At 42.6% G+C, this 21,132-nt stretch overlaps 1 protein-coding gene across 1 annotated transcript in view; it reads left to right on the top strand.

Moving 5' to 3' along the window:
* Positions 1-21,132, top strand: part of TNR (tenascin R) — a 97,455-nt gene that overhangs the window by 44,191 nt on the left and 32,132 nt on the right. The window contains exons 8-16 of the mRNA XM_006153327.2: positions 52-141; positions 1,144-1,407; positions 1,980-2,249; positions 3,899-4,018; positions 4,916-5,062; positions 8,890-9,009; positions 11,810-11,953; positions 12,617-12,747; positions 13,674-13,806. Of these exons, the coding sequence (XP_006153389.1) occupies positions 52-141; positions 1,144-1,407; positions 1,980-2,249; positions 3,899-4,018; positions 4,916-5,062; positions 8,890-9,009; positions 11,810-11,953; positions 12,617-12,747; positions 13,674-13,806 (1,419 nt within the window). The remainder of the gene's footprint in view (positions 1-51; positions 142-1,143; positions 1,408-1,979; positions 2,250-3,898; positions 4,019-4,915; positions 5,063-8,889; positions 9,010-11,809; positions 11,954-12,616; positions 12,748-13,673; positions 13,807-21,132) is intronic.

Below are 21,132 nucleotides of genomic sequence, written 5' to 3' on the forward strand. Positions count from 1 at the left end.
TGAACCCTGACGCACACACAGAATAATGTCTGTTTCTGCATCTACCAATAGATCTGGTACCCGGCACCGAGTATGGAGTTGGAATATCTGCCATCATGAACTCACAGCAAAGTGTGCCAGCCACCATGAATGCCAGGACTGGTGAGTAGGAGGATTAAAGATGACCATGTTAACCTACAAGGAGCCCAGAGGCTTTCCTGGCAAAAATCAATCAAAAGGCAATGCCCCCCATGACTTTCTCCCAGGTTACAACCATCAGAGAGGAACAACTTCCACATTATGCCTAACATCTGACATGCAAGATGGGAGTCCACCCTCTTCTCTATAGATCTGTGCTAGGTCGCCCATGGTCTAAAGGGATGGCCAGAGCTGTGCAGGCAAAGGTAGAAAATCCCAAATAGATTGCCTTGCTGTATTTCTATCCAGCCACCCCATAGAAGGCAGAGTGAAGTGTTCCTCACATTGTACCAAGAAGTCCTCACAAAGGCCACTGGGGTAAATGTCTAGACCTAAAAACAACCCATTATGTCCACAAGTAGTAGAAGTCCACTTCAGAGTCTTGCTTCTCTCATTCTTGCAGTTTTTCTCCAAGATCCTGAGTAAATATCAAAGTCATTCTAGCAGTTCAGGTACAATCAGCCTGAGCTGGCCTGGAGATCAGTCTAACAGACAACGTCTAGAACTACATGGCCAAGGACCCCCAGGAGCCCTCAGATTTCATTGCCAACACACCCATGTTTAGGCCAAGTCAAATGGCCTCCAGGATGGAAGATAGGGGTCTACCATTGTAAGGATGGCATAGCCTACTTGGTAATGGTTCTTGTTGTGCCCTGGTTCACTTTCTGAGAAATAATGGGAGAAAATGACTATGGAGAGCAGCCAACATAGCCCCCAGAGGTGGGTGTTGTCCAGTCATTTCAGTGCTAACAATGCCTTTCTGCAGAGCATCCCCTCTATTTGCCACGCTCATGGCCATCTTTCAAAAAGAAAGTGCTTAGCAAAACATGAGGTTAGTGTCAGCAGTGGCAAGCCAGTGCTCATGATCAGAAGCTTGCTGAGAGCTTAGAACACACAGAGTGGTCCAAAAAATACTAACCCTCCTGAGGAACCTGCATTAAATAGGACATTTATGTTGATCCACAGAACTTGACAGTCCCCGAGACCTCATGGTGACAGCCTCCTCAGAGACCTCTATTTCCCTCATCTGGACCAAGGCCAGTGGCCCCATTGACCACTACCGGATTACCTTTACCCCATCCTCTGGGGTTGCCTCTGAAGTCACTGTGCCCAGGGACAGAACCTCGTACACGCTGACAGATCTAGAGCCTGGGGCAGAGTATATAATTTCCATCACCGCTGAGAGGGGTCGGCAGCAGAGCCTGGAGTCCACTGTGGACGCCTTCACAGGTACCAAGGGGCAGAAATCCCAGCTGGGTTCAGGAATCAGTGTATCTTAGAGGGAAAGGGTCATGGAGCCAACCCCACACCCAAGTCTCCATTCCCTTCAGAGGAAGGAAAAGAGATCAGAAGAAAAAGAAGAGGGATTAAGAAAACAAATCAAGAGGGAACAGCTGCAAGTAAAGGGAAGAGGGGAGCAAGGTCCTACATGCCTGAATATTTCTGTGTTCTCCAGCCTGGCCATAGCAGCTGATTCTGCACAGCTTTCCCTGCCTGTGCTAAATCAGTAGGCATTCAAGGGGTTCGTGGGACCATGTTAGATTCTTTCCAGAATAGAGATTTTAGATACTGGATTGTTGTTATGAATAACTCACAAAGTAATTCTGGTTTTACCAAAATTTCTTTTTCAGTATATGGCCTGGAAAAAGTAGAGTGGACAAAAAACTAGAGAGTGAGGAGGTAGAATCTCTTGTCAATGGGTGAAGGAATAGCCCATATTAATAAGGAGAGCAGATCCTATCAGTCAGGTGGCTCTTGTAACCCAGTGCCCTACCCTGTTACACGTTCTCCTTGCTTTACAGGCTTCCGCCCCATCTCTCATTTGCACTTTTCTCACGTGACCTCCTCCAGTGTGAATATCACCTGGAGTGACCCATCCCCCCCGGCAGACCGACTCATTCTGAACTACAGCCCCCGGGATGAAGAGGAAGAGATGATGGAGGTCTCCCTGGATGCCACAAAGAGACACGCTGTCCTCATGGGCCTACAGCCAGCCACTGAGTATATTGTGAACCTGGTGGCTGTCCATGGCACAGTGACCTCTGAGCCCATTGTGGGCTCCATCACCACAGGTGAGGCTGGTGGATCTGACAGCAGGTGGTAAAGGGGTTTCTCACAGTAGCCATTGACAAGTAAATAAAATTTGAAAAGAGAAAAACCCAAGGAGTAGGGGACTACCTCTATAACTAGAGAGGGTCTTAAGCTATCCTGAAACAATTTCTTCCAGAGCTGCAGAAGATGCATAGGGAAACTCCCATTTGGAAGGTAGGACAGACACAATGTCTCGAGGAGCCCAGGGCTTGAATGCATTGGAACAGAGGTCCCCTAATTACCAGCCTAAGAGAGAGCCCTGGGAAAATTCCTCTAGTGTGTGAGAGGAATTCCTTACAGTAAGGAGACACCTGTCTGTTCTGCAGTGCTATTTCTTGAATGCCCAGCAAGGTCACTGGTGTAAGTGATATTCCTCAGAATCACATGAGACTAGCACGCAACCACATAGTGACCTGGCAAAGAATGTGGTTACAATGTTGTTTGGGAGACACAGGCCATCTGAGAAGAATTGGATCATTTCGATCTCATCATTCTCAAATACAATCTCAGATATGAGATGTGTGTGGGTAAGGACGTATGTGTTAGGTAGCTTCCTTCATACTCACAAGAACTCACTAACTGGACAAGTGGATTAAACACATAACTAATTCAATTCTGCAGTCCTCTGGTAGTCAGGGGGAAAAAGTATCTAGAATAAACATAATACAGTTTAGGAAAGTGGATTTGTTCTGGACTTGTGCTCTGAAATCCCTCTACAGTCAATAGGCAGGTTTTCCAAATTAAACCCAAGGTAACTATAAAAAAATAAGAGAGAGAGGCAGAGTCGGATTTATCCAAGTGAAGTTTCCTCTGAAGACATGACTATGTTACTCCTAGTGTAAAACAAAACATAGAAACTTAAAGGCGACTTCCTAGTGGAATTTCAGATAGAGGCATAGACCTTGCCAGCTTGGCTTCTGTTGCTAACATGTCCTCTCTGCTTGACTATCATCTGTAAGATTTTTCAGACTAAAAGGTAAACTGAGCCAAAACGTCTACAACAAAGGAGTTTATTAGAGCCAGGATTGAGGATGATACCCAGGGACCTAAATATCCAAGATACTCTGGATATATGTACCAAGGTCTTACAAATTTCAGGATGATTTTAAATACAAAAACTACAACTAAGGGGGAAGGGAGACTGAGCTTATTGTTTCAGGATCCGGTGACAGAGGTGAATTGACATCACCCTTTGTCCTGACATCACTGTTGGCACCAGTTGGCACCAGTTGGACAGGCACTTTCTGGGCAGATGTCCTCACAGAAGTAGTCCTTGTGTCAGGTTGCAGTGGTCTTTGTGCAAGGTTGTGTTTTTAACAGAGTCCATGTGACAGTTCTTGCTATCAGAGACACCAGTGTGGGGATTGTCCCTTTCATTGCCTTTCCCAGCTCAGTTTAGTTAGGGTTTAACACACGTTGACACAAATGACACGATTTGGGCTGACAATTTTCACAGGTTTCAGGTGAGACATCAACTTCACCATGATTTTAAGGATGCCCTATTACACTGTAAGGCCTTGTCTCCCTTTGAGACACCATTGGTTCTTGGTCAATAGAAAACTGGGAATAGAAATTCCTTTTTCACAATGTGCTTTCTGTCTTTTTGTCATCACCATCTGGGTACTTATAGGAATCGACCCCCCCAAAGACATCACAATTAGCAACGTGACCAAGGACTCAGTGTTGGTCTCCTGGAGCCCCCCGGTTGCATCTTTTGATTACTACCGAGTATCATATCGACCCACTCAAGGTAATAAAGTTATGTGATTTCTCAAATGGTATTTGGGTCAAGGTGATTATGGGAGAACTAGCATTCGCACAGGACATCAGCAATCCCTGCCTACATTTTTCCTTCTCTCTGGGGCACGTCCCATCAGAATGAGGATGGGTTAATGAGGAGCAGCCAAGAAACTCTGAACTCACTAACTCCATCAAAAAAGACTTGATTATATTCCCTCAGAAACCAAGCCCTTTACCAGCAGAAGTAACTGGTCACCATTATTTAGGTGATATAATGAGGAACAAATAGCCCTAACAGAATCTGCCAAGAGCCAGAATCAACACACTTTCCTGAGAGAATGAAGTCTATGACTAGAATCCAGGGGGATGGCTAAAGACCCAGCAGAGCAGATGGAGCCTTAGAGGGAACCACAGTGACGTAGCCCTATTTCTGCCACCCTGGCCAATTCATGAGTCAGAGGAAGTTGGCCCAGACCTGACCTGCAACCTGCCAGTCCTTGCTGGTGCATGTGGCATTGTTAGTGAAGTATAGGGCACAGTTCCAGTGAGGGGGAGGGCCGCTTTCCCGGCGACCCTACTTCTGGGTTGCATTGGCCATTCTGTAGCCACACTCTCTATACTGCCTTAACAAAATTGCTTCAGAGAAGATCAGCTTATTGAAAACCAATTAACACACAGTTCACTTTTCTTTGCTCAAAGAAGTCATAAAATGAAGGGGTGGGACCAGCATGCAAGGTCTCCTCAAACTCCAACATTCCTGTTTCTTTTCCCTCCCTGCTGGGTCTGAGTCCCGTGCCCATCTGTGCTTCCTGACCAAGTGCCACTGGGAGCCCCTCTGTAGAGTGAACATGCACTGTGCTAGTGAGAGAGTCACTGGACTTTCACTGTGGATTCTACTCTTCCTCAGTGGGACGGCTGGACAGCTCAGTGGTGCCCAACACTGTGACAGAATTCACCATCACCAAGCTATATCCAGCTACTGAATATGAAATCAGCCTCAACAGTGTGCGGGGCAGGGAGGAGAGCGAGCGCATCTGCACTCTCGTGCACACAGGTAGGCATGTCCCTTGTCCCGCCTCCCATGTCTGGTCAGGACCCTAGTTGAGGACTCACAACAAACAAAAGAGGCAAAGGGTTAGGTTGCTCTTGCTGGTACAAGACATGGGTGCAGGGTCTGATGGTTCATTCCTGGTGCTCCTCCAATTCACTGCATTGTGTAGAGTAATATGCAATTTCTCTCTAATACTAGAAGCATAGGAAGCTATACTCTCAGTCTTTCTGGTTTAGGTTTGGAATTTTCATGCAATTCCCATTATTAATGGGACCAGCAGATGGTGTAATGGTTGTGTCGCTGGACTCCCATGTAGCTGACCACGGTTTGAGTGCCAGACAAGGAGGTTTAAAACTCACGCTGCACATGCATGCCCAAAATCCCAAGAGGAGAATAGAGGACAAGGGGTTGCAGCATGGCCATCCCCCTGTGGGTGATTTCTCGCTTTCTGTCTCTGTCCTTCTAGTGAGTGCACACACCCTAAGAAACAAGTTCTTTCAAAGACACATGATGGAAGTGAATTCCAGAACAGATATTTGAATCATTCCACCTGATTTTTAGAAAGACACAGAGAAAGAAATTTTATTTCAGAGAAGAAAGGTGTTGTTTTTCCAGTAACATCAAATTAGATCATGAAAATCTTCATCAAAAATGTCCTGAACCACCATGGAGGTGCATTTTCTCTTGCTTTATGCTCCAGGGAGGAAGAAGGCATCAAAATGGCCATAACTCCCTCACCTGTGGTGAAGGCAGTGGAGGTGATACAGCTCTTCACTGCATCCTGGGTTGTCTACAGTAGTACTAGTGCACGTAGTCTGTATTCTCTGACAAGTCCTCCAATCAGATCCAGATATACTCTGCATCCACAGTCAACTCCTATGTAATGAACTGGAAGAAGGGAGGAGAAAGAGAGCAACCAGCTCTAATAAGGGAAAGTGAGGAAGGGCAGGCCAAATCCTATGGCCTTCTTTTGGAAATAAGCCCCTTGGATGGGCCTGAAGACGAGCCTCCTAGCTCCACTCCCCTTCCTTCTCTGGCATCTCAGCCAGTGCACCAGGAAGAATGAGCTACAGTTGGCTGCTGAAGTCACTAAAAGGCACAGCCCAAGTTTTCTTTCCCCAACTCCCAGACCAAACCTCCTAGTAAAGCCTTCAGTCCCACAACACATGGAAAAGCATCTTGCCACATTAGGATACTACTTGGCTTTTCTGAAGTTGCTTAATTTTTATGAAGATTAGTATTTCCTGAACTAGGGAAATGTACCTGGGAACTCCTCACTGTTTCTATAGATGTTCTCACAAGCTCAGAAACAGCATCTCTAACAGGTCAAAGAAATGCAAAACTACATTCTTCTAGAATAGCATAAAATATTCTAATTTTCCCTATTTTTCTTCTAACCCTATGACTACTGACAACCTAGCTATATTTTTCCATTCAGTCTTAATCTACTCAACGAAGTACATATTACCATTAAAGTATCAGCAAATGTTGGCCAGAAGTGATGTCCAATGAGCTTTCAAAAGAAGTTCCCTTCCCACCTCCCTGAAAGGCCTAAAAAATTATTGGGAAAGACATTAGAAATTTTTCTCATTAAGGACAATAAAATGAATTTCAAGAGTCACCTATTCCCAAGGAAAAAGAGAGCAGCAGCTCAGGTCAAAATTAATTTCTCAGGGGGACCAGCTGTTAATGTAATGGCTATGTTGCTGGACTCCCAAGTAGTCAACCACGGTTCGCGTCCCGGACCTGGTGGCTTAAAACTCATGCTGGGCGCATGTGCGTGCATGCCCAAGATCCCAAGAGGAGAACAGAGGAGAAGGGATTGCAGCGTGGCCATCCCCCCTGGGGAGTGATTTCTTGCTTTCTGTCTCTTTGTCTCTCTCTCTGTCTGTCTGGAGAACGCACATGCCCTATAGCAAAAAAAACCCTCTCCAAAAAAAAAAAATTAATTTCTCGGGTAAGGCAGATGTACCAACGCAAACTGCCTTCCTTTGTGTTTAGGCAAAGCTATATTGGCAACCTCCAATGATTAGATTTCCCTCAGAAGTGTCTTAGTTTGTTGTTATTTAAACTTGCGGTCTATCGGCATTTGATAGAAAGTGGACAAATATGAAAGATATATTGCTGAGTGAAGCAAGTCAGGTTATGAAACAGAGACAGTGTATGTTTCCACTTAACAAAAACTGACTGTACACTCTCTGGTAGAGACTTAAAGACATTGAAAATTGTATGGACAATTTTCAGTTCAATTGTTAGGGACAAAGTGGAAGAAGAGTGGGAGAGGGAAAGTGTGTAGAAAAAGGAACTTGGGGGAAAAATAGAGAGATAAGACATTCGTGGGACAGGTAATATGGTTTATTACCTGTTGATTATGACGTGTATAGTGTTCTCAACTGGGCTGGTCTGAGGTGTATATCATGCTGGGTAAAGTGTCTTTACAACCTAAATGATGTATAGTGGTTGAATGTATAAATAATAATAATAATTTTTATAAAGGGAATAAAAATCTTGAGGTCTACAGCTTTTGGAAATAAGTGTTCCTTAAGTCTACTGTGTATGTCTCAGAGACATCAAGCCAACTGTGGTCTCATAAGGGCTGCATTTGAAGAACTCTTTGAAGGTACAGATTACAGATTCAATTCTAGGTTTTAAATCACACACACACACACACACACACACTCAGTTAGAGAACAGAGCCAAAAGTAAACTACATGACACTTTTGAGTTGATTCCTAAGCTATTGTAATAACATCCATTTCTAAACATTTTTTAACTTTATGGAAAGGAACCATGGTAATTAAACAAAGGCTTAGGGCATGGGCAAGTAAGAATTAGAAGATAGCCCTATGACAAACAAGATGGTCTTAAGACTGTTCCCCTGATAGGCACTTTGGCTTCCCTTGTAACCTAAATTCAACAAAAAGGAGACCTGGGCAAGGGGTCAGAGGTGCTGGACAGTGGCACAGCAATCAAATATGATGTTCTGTGAAGCTGATCCCCATGGAAAGATTCCAGGTTAAAATTCAGAGACCTCCCTGAGTACACTGGGAACATATGTGCCCATGATCTGGGTTGGCTAAGGTTGGGAGTTGATCACAGGGTCAAGACCCTGTAGGGATATCGATCTCTTTGTCTCTCTGTCTCTCATTTATGGAAGAAATAAATAAACTAAAAGAAAAATATGAGGAAAAAAAAAACCATTACTCAGTCTAGTGAGTCATAAAGGCTTGTACCTTATGAGTAATGAGACAAGGATTCAAGAATCAGGATTGCAAGATAGCCTGAATCCTGTGCTTTCATTCCATGAATACTTCCCCAGTACCTTCTACGTTCTCTGTCCTGGGGCTGCTTCTGCCCCCATGGAGCTCTCACCATACTTCCTAAAGTTTATCAGCAGAGGTCTTTTCACAAAGCACAGATTTATATTTATGAACATGCAAATAGGTTGGGAAACACAATTATCTCATCAGCTAAAGAATTGTAACAATGTTTATAGGTTTTCAGTTTCTCCATCTAGATTTAAAACACAATGGTCATACCTCAAAATCTCCATTGTACCTGACACATGCTCTGCACACAAAAAGTTAATGAATGAACTAAAAAGAACAGTGGGGTTAAATCAGGGGAGAGCTGGATACTTGAGAGAAAGGAGGAAAGGGAGAAGAGGAAAGGGCTGATGGAACCATAGGGAAGAGAGCACTACCCACTTCTCTGTTTGGAACAGTCCAGCAGCAGATGTGCATCATGGGTGAAACTGCTGACGTAGTTTGCTGCACTTCTGTCCTGCAGCTCCTTGTACTTTTACCTGATGCTCTCCTATTGTGTTTCAGCCATGGACAACCCCGTGGATCTGACTGCTACCAACATTACTCCAACAGAAGCTCTACTGCAGTGGAAAGCACCAGTAGGTGAAGTGGAGAACTATGTCATTGTTCTCACACACTTTGCAGGTGGGTGTCTATAGCCCTATGCATCAGACAGATGGAGATGGTGAGGACTGGGGCTGTGGACCAGTATGAAAGCAAAGAAGCAAAAAGTTTTTGTCAGTTAGAGAAACAAATTAGGAATTTTCATCCTTCAGTTATACTCTAAAGCCCTGAAGATATCTCCAAATTCTACAAATTGTATCGACTGTAGTGACTGAGGTGAATTCTAAAGATACCAGGAAGGCATGTAACCAAGGACAACTACAAAAAACAAACAAACAAACAAACAAACAAAAAGACAAATAGCCCCAGGAAGGCAAAACTCAGAATCAAGCAAAGACTCGCTCCAAAATGTTACTGACAAGAAAGCAGATATTTCTAGGTACTTACAGAGCAAGAGAAACACTTAAGTTGTAGAGCCAGATGTGTGATAACAGGTGACGAAGGATTTAGAACTGCTAAGCTTTTCTTTTGCCTTGGTCTTCTCTACCCACATTCAGCCCAAAGGTTTGAACCAACATGGAATCATGAATTTCAAGGTGTTCTTCACCATGCTTGTTCACCTTATGCTATTTGAAGTTGAACACAGAATCCCAACACAAAATAATGTTGTATATTCCAAGTCTCTAGGCTTAGGAAAATATGTCCTTGCCTAAATTAAACATGCGATCACAGAATTGTTGTGAGTTATATTCAGGAATCAAGAGAACAAAGAACCAGAAGACAGAAGGCAGGCAGATGTCTTGATTTTCAGAAATGGCAGAGAAAATCAATTCTGTAAGCTGCAAAAAAGTACATTTACTCTCAAAGCTTGGAAAAGTAAAAACTAAAATGACTATTAAACAAGTTGGAAAAGGAATTAGTGATTACTACATGCTAACACAGGTTTACTAGGAATAAGTATTATCAAAACCACTTGATGTCATTTTTTGATTGGCAAATTTGCTGGTAAAAAGGCACATTTATATTTCAGCAAGGCATTAGAAAACTCCACTTAGCATTCAGCCTTAGTTAACACAGAAAAATACATAATGGATCATATTTGGAGTTAGCTAGAATGTTAGCTGATTGAATAGCCCTCTTCAAAGAATGAATATTATCCTAACCCCTGACTGTGCATGCACAATTCATTTCAATTCCTACCACCCCCTCCCTGCATATCATGATCCTGTATTTTTTTAACTTTCATTATACTTTCTCAAGTTTCCACACATTTGCACATGCTGTTTCTTCCATTAGAAAATTCTGTTACCACTTATCTGCCTAAAAAATTTCTTCCTTTAAGTCTTTGTTTCAACACTATTTCCTCTATCTGAAGTTCCCCTAGGGGAATTAGATATGCTTGGTCACAGGTTCAAAGCACACAGCTCCACCATAGCAATTCACTCAACAAATACTTTTGATTCCCTCACATGGGCCATAAACACTATAAGGTTATATAGATTTCAAAACAAAACATGAGTTCTTGTCTTCATGGACATCACTTCTAGTAATGATGCAGAGGTGAATAGTGTCACAATATACGCAAGCCAAGAATACTGTGGGCCACATTCAATGGGCCACTATAATTTGGAGTCAAGGTATGAGAAGAGGAAAAGAAAAAGGTCTTAGATAAAGTGAAAGAAAGAGAAGAGTAGAATAAAGGGAACTCCAAGAGAAAGAGCAGATCATGTGCATTTGCAGAGGTGTACAAGAGGATGAGAAGTCTGAGGAAGAGCTATAGTTCAGTCTGTCTGCACACTGACCAGTTGCAGGCTGTGTAAAGGAGACTCTTAGGGAGTGAGCCATTACGTACTCTCTGCCAAAGAGTTCATTTGGATTTTAATTTGTTTGAATGCCTTTCTGTGTCTTCAGAACATGAGATACTTAAAACCTCAGGCTCCACCTTTTAGAAAATGCACCTAATAAACTTTGCTAAATGCTGAATGATGCAGAAGTATTCTATTTGTGCAATGGCAGGATTGGCCCTGGTCTATTGAACAGTTTTTTCAACAGCTTGAATGATTTCAGAGAAGACGTGCTTAACAAATCTGTGTATAAAGCAAAACTGTGATTGACAGATTCCAAATTCAAAAATATTTTAGTAAATTGACACAATGGTTCAACATTCAGTCAACAAGTTAAAATGCAATGAAAATAAATTCAAAATTCTGTCCATTAATACAGAAAAGATCAACTATACAACTATATAAGGTTGGATTGTAGAGAGTAATTACAAAATCCTCGATTTGTCGTAATTTAAGCAGGTGATGACAAAAATCACTTGACCGTCCCAAAAGCTAATTTATAAAGTGACAGAAATAGAAGCAGAAAGTATGTTTATTTCATTGGCCAGTGAGTCTCAATTATTGTTTTTAGTTCTCTTCTGAGTTGTGCATTTCAGCACAACTACTATTAATACTTGACAGAGAAAAGCAGCCTGAACTGTGAATCCTGTTCTAGAATTGTCACATAGATATAATAGAGGATAAAGGTTAAATTTTCTCAGTCTAGAAGAGAAAGAACTTGATTAGGAAGGACAGTGAGGAGGAAAAGGTCATGTAAGCAGAGAATTCAGTTTATTCTTTGTAACTCCAGAGACCTGAGTAGAAGTTATAAAGAAGACGATTTGGTCTCTGTATAAGTCATATTTTTCTCAATTAAGATAGAAGAGGTGATGAAAGGGTATTCTTGTTTAGAATTAAATGCTAAACTTGATAACCTACAAAAGACTTTTTCCAAAATTCTCCAGAATTGAATCCCTGTGAAATGTCTTTGAGTTTTGTAGGTCTTTCCCAGGTTAAGTTGCCTCATCTAATCCTTATCCATGTTCATCTGATTTCAGTTGCAGGAGAGACCATTTTGGTGGACGGGGTCAGTGAGGAATTCCAGCTCATTGACCTACTTCCTAGTACCCACTATACTGTCACCATGTATGCCACCAGTGGGCCTCTCACCAGTGGCACCATCAGTACCAACTTCACTACCCGTGAGTACATGGTCATCTATATATCTGCTATCTCTGGAGGCTTTATAGATCCTAAAAGTGATCAGTTTCTTTGTCGTAGACTAGATTATAGTCTATAGGTTTGGACAGTGCAGCTATGAACTGTTCATATTTTGACTGACTGCAGCCCAGTCAGTGACAGTGAGCTGAAGCTCTGTCTCTTTTCTGCCCTCACCTCGCTCTGGGTGATAGTAGTAGAACCAGGCCAACAGAGGCCAGTACTGAGAAAGCATCTGGCCCAAGAGAGTAAGATGGTTACTCAAGAGCTAGATATGGAAGAGAGAGGGCTGCTGGTGTGGCCATGACCAAGAGAACAGGAGGCCAAGGGAAAATGTGGAATGGTTGTATGTTCAAGAACGAACTTGGTCCCAGGCATAGAAAGTTAGACCAGAAGCCATTACACCTAGGTCCAGAGGCCCCACAAGGGAAGAGGGGAGTAGCTTTAGGAATGACCATAACATTGAATAATTATCTTCTGACTCAGGAGCCCCTTTATGCTCCTGTCCATGTCAGTACTAGGATCAGCATGTGAGCAGCCCTGAGACCAAAGAAGTAGGCAAGTAGGCAAGGAGATACCCGTGCCTGAAACCAAGCAGGGAGGAGCAGGAGAGGCAGGCACACCATGGCATTTTCTTCTCTTTTCAGTCCTGGACCCTCCTGCAAACCTGACAGCCAGTGAAATCACAAGGCAAAGTGCCCTGATTTCCTGGCAGCCTCCCAGGGCAGAGATTGAGAACTACGTCTTGACCTACAAATCTGCCGATGGAAGCCGCAAGGTGAGCTTTTGCTGAAAAAAAGAGGAAAACCATTTCTCTCAAGTGAGGCCATGTGGAAACTGACCAGTGAAATGACGAGTAGATGTTGGAGGGGAAGAAAAGGAAGAGTGGAGCAATCTACAGGGAATGAACTAAGTTTCCCATCACAGAGCTCTAGTCTTCAAGCCTGGTGTACTGAGGCTAGTCCTAGCTCTACCTTGACCTAGACACAGGTTGACACAAAGCACTAAACTTCTCTGAGCCTCAGTTTGTTCTCTAGATAATGGGGTTATCTATCCCTACAACTTCACTAGGTTGTGATAGTGCTTCTAATACCACGATACAAAGTACATGGGAAATATTCAAGCACACAGTAGTGGAATGATTTCTCACTGACAGGTACCAAATTCAGTAGGCTTTTATGCCTATTTTCTTGACAAGCATCCTAAAGACTACATCTCCATTGCTTACAGCAAAGAGATGACATATTTTATTTTTATGCCACCCGCCTAAACAGTCCATCTAGAGCACTAGTTTTCACAATTTTGTTAAAATGACATCAGATGCAGAAGCCAATGTACAGAATTATTTAAGCAGACTTATATGCTTTGTGGGATCAAGGAGCCTAGGATCCTGATTCCCTAGGCTCTCTGTCTGCTCTCAAGCAAATCCTGAAAATCACTGGATTTTATAATCCAGGTACCTGGGCATATCTCATTATGTACTTGTGAGACAGGAGCTATCTGACCCTGGAGCTGTCCTAACTCACACACGGGAGCTGTCCTTTATTTATTGGCAGTTTCCTCCTGATTGTGGGATACACAGGATGACAGTGATAACCGCAGTGCTGACCTAGCTGGCTGTGGGATTTGGGCTGCCCTTCCCACTTTCCCATGTTGTGAGCCCATCAATCCCTTCCACCGCCCTCCCTCTGGCTCATCACACAGGAGCTGATTGTGGATGCGGAGGACACCTGGATCCGATTGGAGGGCCTGTCGGAGATCACGGACTACACGGTGCTGCTACAGGCAGCCCAGGATACTGCAAGGAGCAGCATCACCTCTACCGCCTTCACCACAGGTGAGGCAGCTGTGGCCACTTAGATGCCTTTTTCTCCCCTGAGTGATCGCTGGCTCCTCAGTGGTCTCTGCTGAGACTTTACCTGGTGGGAGGAGCCTATCTAAGACACTCAATTGCCTCCCTTTCCTTCCCTCTTCCTAAGGCCCTGCCAGGAAACCTCTCAGTACCAAGGCAACCACAGGAACCATCAGCACAGTTCCCTGGTCCACTGGACCAACTAAATGCACCAAATAAAGGCATCAGGTTCCTTCTTGTAAAAATTTTCTACAAGCATTTTTCCAACAAAGTTCTTCCCTCCTTCCTTCTTCTGCTGCCATAATCAGAGACTGACCTGGTAAAAGTAACATAGTAAACCCTTAGTATTAAGTCTACAGGCTTTTTCACTCACAAAGCATTTTGGCATCTCTATGGTCTTAGTTCAGTTCCTACAATGACTAGTGAGGAAGGCCTTGTAATCCCTATTTCACAGACAATGAAACGGAAGTGCATGAAAATCAGACATACATGGCTAGTAAGTGGCCAGGTCGGAACTTGAAGTGAGGTTTTCTACTTCTAAATTCAACTCCTCCTCCTCCTTCCCCTCACTTAAGTCCACAGAAAATGCTGTTAAGGGATGAAGGTGTCTATCTGTAACAGTAAATAACCTAATATCTGACCTCTGAGTGCTATTGGCCTGGCACTGTTCTACCTGAGTTACAACTATTGTCTAATTTTATCCTCACAACAACCTGTGTGGTAGATACTATTCTTTTTTATTTTATTTTATTTTATTTTAACAGATGAGGAAATTGGGTCACAGAGATAACTCACCCAAGATCCCATAGTTCTTAAAGGGGAGAACTGGGATTTGAGCCAGATGTTTCCACCTGGGGTCTATGCTACTCACGTTCCTCCCTGTACCCCTCCCACTATGCTTCCTTATAGTCTATAATGTGGCATTGCCCAGTCCAGACTTTGAATTCTATCCACATCCCACATTCTGGGGGAGTGGATGTGCACATGTGTGGAGCAAAAGTGAGCATGTCCCTTGTCCATAGATGCAATCTCAGAGCATCAGAATGATTGGATTTCTCCCCCTGTGCTGGAATCCATCACTCCATCCCCAGAGAGGTCATAGAGTATCCTCTTGTCCCACCCAGGTGCCTCCAAATCTGAATCTGACAAAGCAAGATATTGAACAGCTATATCTAAATGTCTCCAGTGGTTCTGCAGAGTATTAAGATTGTGAATGAGTCCTTTTCTCTCTCTCCCTCTCTCTCTTTTTTCTTGTACTTTTCAATTTCTCACAAAGCATCTTCAATGAGCTTATTAATCAGGAAAACAAATGTTTTAATTTAAAAATTAAAAATAAACCTTGCTCATACAACCAACGTATAAATCCAAGACATGTCTTTACCAAGTGGAACTTATAGGACACTTGATCTCTTTTACACGGTTGAAGTGAATTATGCTCACCCTCCATGCCTTTTCAAAGTTGTCTTATTTCAGAACTAAGGTGTTACCCTCTTGTTCAAGTCCTTCCCTGAACATTCACAGGTTAATTAAAGGGTCCTCTATGGTTCCCTTTTATAAGATACCACTTAAAAACCCATGGCTTGGAGCTTTACATTGAATTAGGAATTTTCTTCTCATAAAAATGACACAGATGACATACATTTAAACAGAGCTCCAAATTTGCATATTTATTAGGTCTAAATTAATCATTTCATCCCCAAAATGCGTGGGTTTCAATGCTTGCTCAGTGTAGTATGAGTTTTTAATTCCCATCCTGGTGATGCCACAGCTAGCAGTTATGATCAGTATGACAATAGGCCTAGAGTTTCTGCAGTATCCTGCTGCTGTGCCTCACTCCAGACCCATCTGGGCTGTAACTGCATACCAGCTTCTGTGCCCATCACTGCCCTCTCTTAAATGCAGCTGCTCCAGGGGATCTGCAATGGTTTGGATCTGGGATCCCAAGTGCAAATGGAGTTTCAGTAGTAACGAATCAGCAGAGGGTTAACATCTCACATGGAAATTTAAAGAGGAGGCCAGGGCTCTGTTTGGGGAACAGTGCAGGAGACCATCTGGATGTACTTTGGCTGGTTGGTTGTTTTTACAAGACTCTAATTGACACTGAGCTCCTGACGATGGCCAATACCAACTCAGAGAAGAGAAAATGGAAGAGCCAAAGTATCTTTGCAATGAGTGTAGTTACTGATCTAGCCATTCAGTGTGGAATCTGGGGCACAAGAGAAGGACTCTCCATTCCAATCAAGGCACATGGCAAAGATGTGCCCATGTTTGGGAGCTTTTGCAGTGTTACTGGAAAGCTCAAATTTAAATCTAAGTCACCAATGCTTACCAAACTCTGTTGGTTTTGTCTTGGAGATTGATTAGGACCCATTGAAATGATTGGTTGCAGAATGAAAAATTCTTGGACAGAAATAATGCTTGTGAAGTTACCTTGCACAAAGCTTGGCACATAACAAGCGTAAAAGATGTTGGTTGAATTAAGCAGTTAAGTTCCAGCTGCAGAGCTAAAAAGGGTCTATGGTGAAGCAAAGCTGAAGGAGAAGTTCTTAACACTCCTTGCAGGACTGGCACAGGGAAAGAAAAAAGCCTGCAGAGTATAATGCTCAAAGCTCTCTAATTTCAGAATCTGTCTGCCACCTCAATGTAAATTTTCCTGAAAAAATTGCATGAGACCACAGTCATTTACACATTAATATTATATTAACGAGTTCTCATTGCCTGTGCCACCCACCTCCCCCCACCTTTTCTACCCCTGCAAAGAGCAAATTACATTACGTAGGAGGTGAATACAAGGATATCAGTTTCCTGAGGGTGGAGATGGGGATGCCCTAAGAAGAGAAAGAAGCAAAAATGGAGAGCAGAGCTTCTTCACTTACATGTAGAATTGGAGTGATGCCAGTCAGGACTCCACAGGCATGAATTACTCTTGCTGAGAAACAAGTCTGGAAATCTCCTTCCTCTATGATGGCAAGGCAGGGCTGATGGATTTAGAGGCTAATTTATTTTTAGCATCTTTAATGACTCCATTGACAGTATCTAAGTTTTCCACTTAGTAGCATCCTATTCTTGGGATGGGCTGATCTCAGCTAATCACCCAAAGTGTGTCCTATGCTTTCTCTGATGGAACAATAGGGTTTCATGTTTGGCCCCAGGTGGCTTCCATTCACCAACAAACCCTCTCCTTGCCTTGGGTGGACCAAGATAAGGGAGTCATTTCCAGCAGATGCCTACCTAATAGACAGGATGAGTTAGATGTCAAAAAGTAAGAATAAAAATTTTAAAAGAAAGAGCAAAATCTCAAAAAAAAAAACTCCTTTGATCAAGATGTCTTCCCCTGTGTTTGTGCCATATAACATAAGCCCATTTCATTCTTTCCATCATGTTAATAGCTTCCTGTCCTCTTGTCTCTGGTGTTTGCACAAGACTCTGGGGGGAATTAAATACAAGTAGTATGGAAGAGAAAAAATATGGATACATTATTTATAATTTACTGTCGCCTGAAATTTCATCCAAGGTCTACTTGTCTTTTAGAGACATGAATATAAATGAGGAAACAAATATTCCCCGAAGAGTAACAAGGCCTTGGTGAAATGATTGTCTGAGAAGCAGGTTTCATTGTCTTTTTTAATACTATAAAAAGCAAACAAGGCTCTTGCTAAAGCTTGTCCTCAGAGACAGTGAACACTATAAAATAGGTTGTCTTGACCTTGAGGTTAAGCGAAGACAATCATTTGCAGAGGTACCCAGAGATGGGTAATGAGAAGTTTTCTTTTATTACCTTTGCTCCAGTCCCTGCTATCCAGAATGAGCTGTTTGGAGTGAGGAGGGGGAGTATGGGGTGCTTTGCAGGAAAACTCCAGGGTTCTATACTCACACAAGCTTCAGTTTTTAAAGTTGTAAGAGTAAATGAAGACCGGCAAACCCTAGACTCTGGGACAATAGATGGTGGATTATGGAAATCCAGTTTTCAGATATTTCAGCTGAGAGGGGAAGACTAATGATCACTGTCCACACTATCTACCCTTATATAAACCCAGCATATTCCTCATCAAAATTGGGAGCTGATGGGACAGCTCTCTGTTCTAGAGAAGAGCTTGAGTTCTTTTTTAGTGAGACAAGCAAACCCCTAAAAGGTCCATACTTCTCCTTTCTTTGTGACTTATCTACAGAGCAGGAAGTAGAGCACTGGTCATAGCATTTGAACGAACCATTCCCTTGCATGTCCAAATGAATAGACAGATGGGTGCCAGATCAGAGCTTTATCACACATCACCATCTTTGTCCAATAAGGTCTCTCTCTGCATTTACTTCCTTTTACCCTCATCTCTCCTACTACCTTCCACGTGCAACCACTCTGATGTGTGCTAAATCTGTATCCTTTTGTTCACATGCTTTTGAAAAATGTGTTCTTATAAAAATGTTTTGAGTGTATTGAATTACATAACTCATTCCCTATCCTCATATATGGAGATTTCAAAGAGTTCATGGAAAAATGGAATTAAAGTACAAGTTTGTTTTTGGGTTTTTTTTGTTTGTTTTTTTTTTTACTGACCATGAAAAGATTGTTTTATTCCATGAAAATATTCTCAACAGAGAACACCATTTTTAACAAAGCATTTACCATTAAGAAATCAACATGTGCACAAAGAGTAAAAATTACTGAAAAACTAAAGATTTCTTTCAGACAATTCACATGTTCAAAATTTAAGAATGATTGAGGAATGATTAAAACTGTGCAAGTACAAATGTCTTTCCTAACGTACTGACATAGCACCCCCTTAAGAACTTCTTGGAGATCTGGTCTGGTGCTGGTAAACTCTTTCAGGTCTTGTTTATTTAAGAATGTTCGTGTCTTTTCTTCCCAAATGAACGATAATCTTGCTGGGTACAGAATTCTCGGTTGAAATTGCTTTTCCCTTAATGCTTTGAATATATTCTCCCATTCTCTCCTCGCTTGCATTGTTTCTGATGAGAGGTCTGCTGTTAGTCTGATGGGATACCCTTTGTAGGTAACTTGCCGTTTTTCTCTTGCCAGTCTTAGTATCTTGTCTTTGTCTGTGGTTTTGGTCAATCTGGCTATAATGTGTCTTGGAGAAGATCTTCTTGGGTTGATTCTATTTGGGGGTCCTCTGTACTTCTTGGGAATGGATCTTTGAGTGCTTCTCCAGGTTTGGAAAGTTTTCTTGCAGGATTTCACTTTTATGACTATTTTGATTTCAGACTTTTATTTCTTCAGTAGTGGTGGAGTCATTCAGGAGTAGGGGTTTAGTTTCTATGTATTCGAGTATATTTGAGGATTTCTCTTAAAATTAAACTCATGTTTAATTCCATCATGGTCAGAGAAGATGCTGGATATAGTTTCTATGCCTCTGAATCTGCAGAAGCCTGCTTTGTACCCTATGGTGTCGTCAATCTTCAAGAATGTTCCCTGTTCCCCGCTCCTGATGCCACCAAACACAGCTCTTGAATCCAAAAGGAGGTCATTTTATTTCTTTTCTCTATCCTGGCCCAGTTTCTAAGCTCCTATAGCCACTCACTGTTTTTCTGTCTAGTTTATTTTGAGTTGTTTATTTGATTTGTTAGGCACAGAGGTAATTCTTTGATATTTATCTTCAGACTCCTTTAATTGCTGCTCGTAGCGTGGACCTAGGTGGTAAATAAGCATGTTTATATTTTTTTCCCTTTAATTTTTTATTTTTCTTTTGACAAAGACCAAGTCAGCTCTCAGGTGAGGTCCTCTTTGACAGACCTAGGGCTGAGAGTGGGATCATACACTCCTCTAGGTTTTCCAGGTGCTCTGGAGCCATAGAACTCTAGATTTGGTGGGATTTGACTACAGAGTTGACACCATCAAATCCAATCCTAAGTCTCTTTCATAAAGCAGAGGGCCATCCTTTTACCACTCTGTCAAGGACACTGGTGGGTACCATTCTTTCCATACCAAGCCTATTCCATTCTTACGCATTTGGTTCTGCATCTAGGTACATACCTTGTTTATTCCTCCCTGGACCCTCAGTACTGAGGCTCTGTTCTCTGGAACTCTTGCCCTTCTGGGCTGTTGGATTTTATTTGATCTTCCCATATGTCAGTATGAGTGGCGAGAGTCTTGTGAATTCCTAGAGGGCCTTTGTGCAGGTTAAGAACAGAGGAGGTAGTTTATCTCTTCATGTGTCAGGATTTTTAACCCTGTTTTTCATTCTCTCTTTCAAGGTTGTTGAACTTTTTACCAACCTCTTACCTTGCAGGTCATGTGTATGCTATAGCTAAGGCCACATTTTTCAGGCATTGCTTAGACTTTGAAAGAAACTTTGTATGTTTATGGTGTGTGGAGAGGAATCCTCAATAATATGATCAGTGGAAGTCTGCCCTTTGGACATCACTGGAGACCTTCTCAAGTCTTCTAGCTTGTGGCTCGGTCTATGTCTGGAGTAGGGAACCCCGTATGCTACTCTCAGCTCTGTGTTCTTGGGCAGCCTGCTGTAGAAACTCCCTGGGCCTGAGTTTCTTCAGCATGAAGTAAAGGGACTGAGATGGATAACCACTGAGGTTCGTTCAATCTCTAAGTCAGTTTGAAAGTTTTTGGATCTCCCTGACAATGTATTTAGGAGAACGTCATCCTCTGCTCATCTCAAGTTAAGAAAATGACAATCTTATAAAGATTGTCTCATGCTTGGGAGTCCCTGTTCTCATGTGACACACAAAATTTACAATCAACTGCTATCAACTGGTATCTTGTCCCTAGCCTTTAGAAATCAGCAACAATAAGCGCCCAGTCTTGCCAGCATGTGGATGATGATCTGTACAGGGTAAATTCTGAGCCAGGCACAGTATCCTTAGTTTATGCTTCTATAGGACCCACCAAATAGTTATGGGCTTCTCAAGAAAGTGCAGTCGACAGTTTCAGAGTAGCTGTAATCTGTATATAGCAACTACTCTTAAACATGATTTGTTTTTTCTCCTGGTCTGTGAAGAGGACTTTTTTTTTTTTTTTGAGAGGTTTTTGCTATAGGGCACGTGCGCTCGCCAGACAGACAGAGAGAGACAGAGAGACAGAAAGTGAGAAATCACCCCCCAGGGGGGATGGTCACACCGCAATCCCTTCTCCTCCATTCTCCTCTCGGGATCTTGGGCACGCATGCACACGTGCCCGGTGTGAGTTTTTTTGTTTTTTTGTTTTTTTTTGAGAGATTTTCACTGTAGGGCGCGTGCTCTCGCCAGACAGACAGAGAGAGACATAGAGACAGAAAGCGAGAAATCACCCCCCAGGGGGGGATGGTCACGCCGCAATCCCTTCTCCTCCATTCTCCTCTC

The sequence above is a fragment of the Tupaia chinensis genome, unplaced genomic scaffold (assembly GCF_000334495.1).
Source record: "Tupaia chinensis unplaced genomic scaffold, TupChi_1.0 Scaffold000369_1, whole genome shotgun sequence".
Classification (NCBI taxonomy): domain Eukaryota; kingdom Metazoa; phylum Chordata; class Mammalia; order Scandentia; family Tupaiidae; genus Tupaia; species Tupaia belangeri.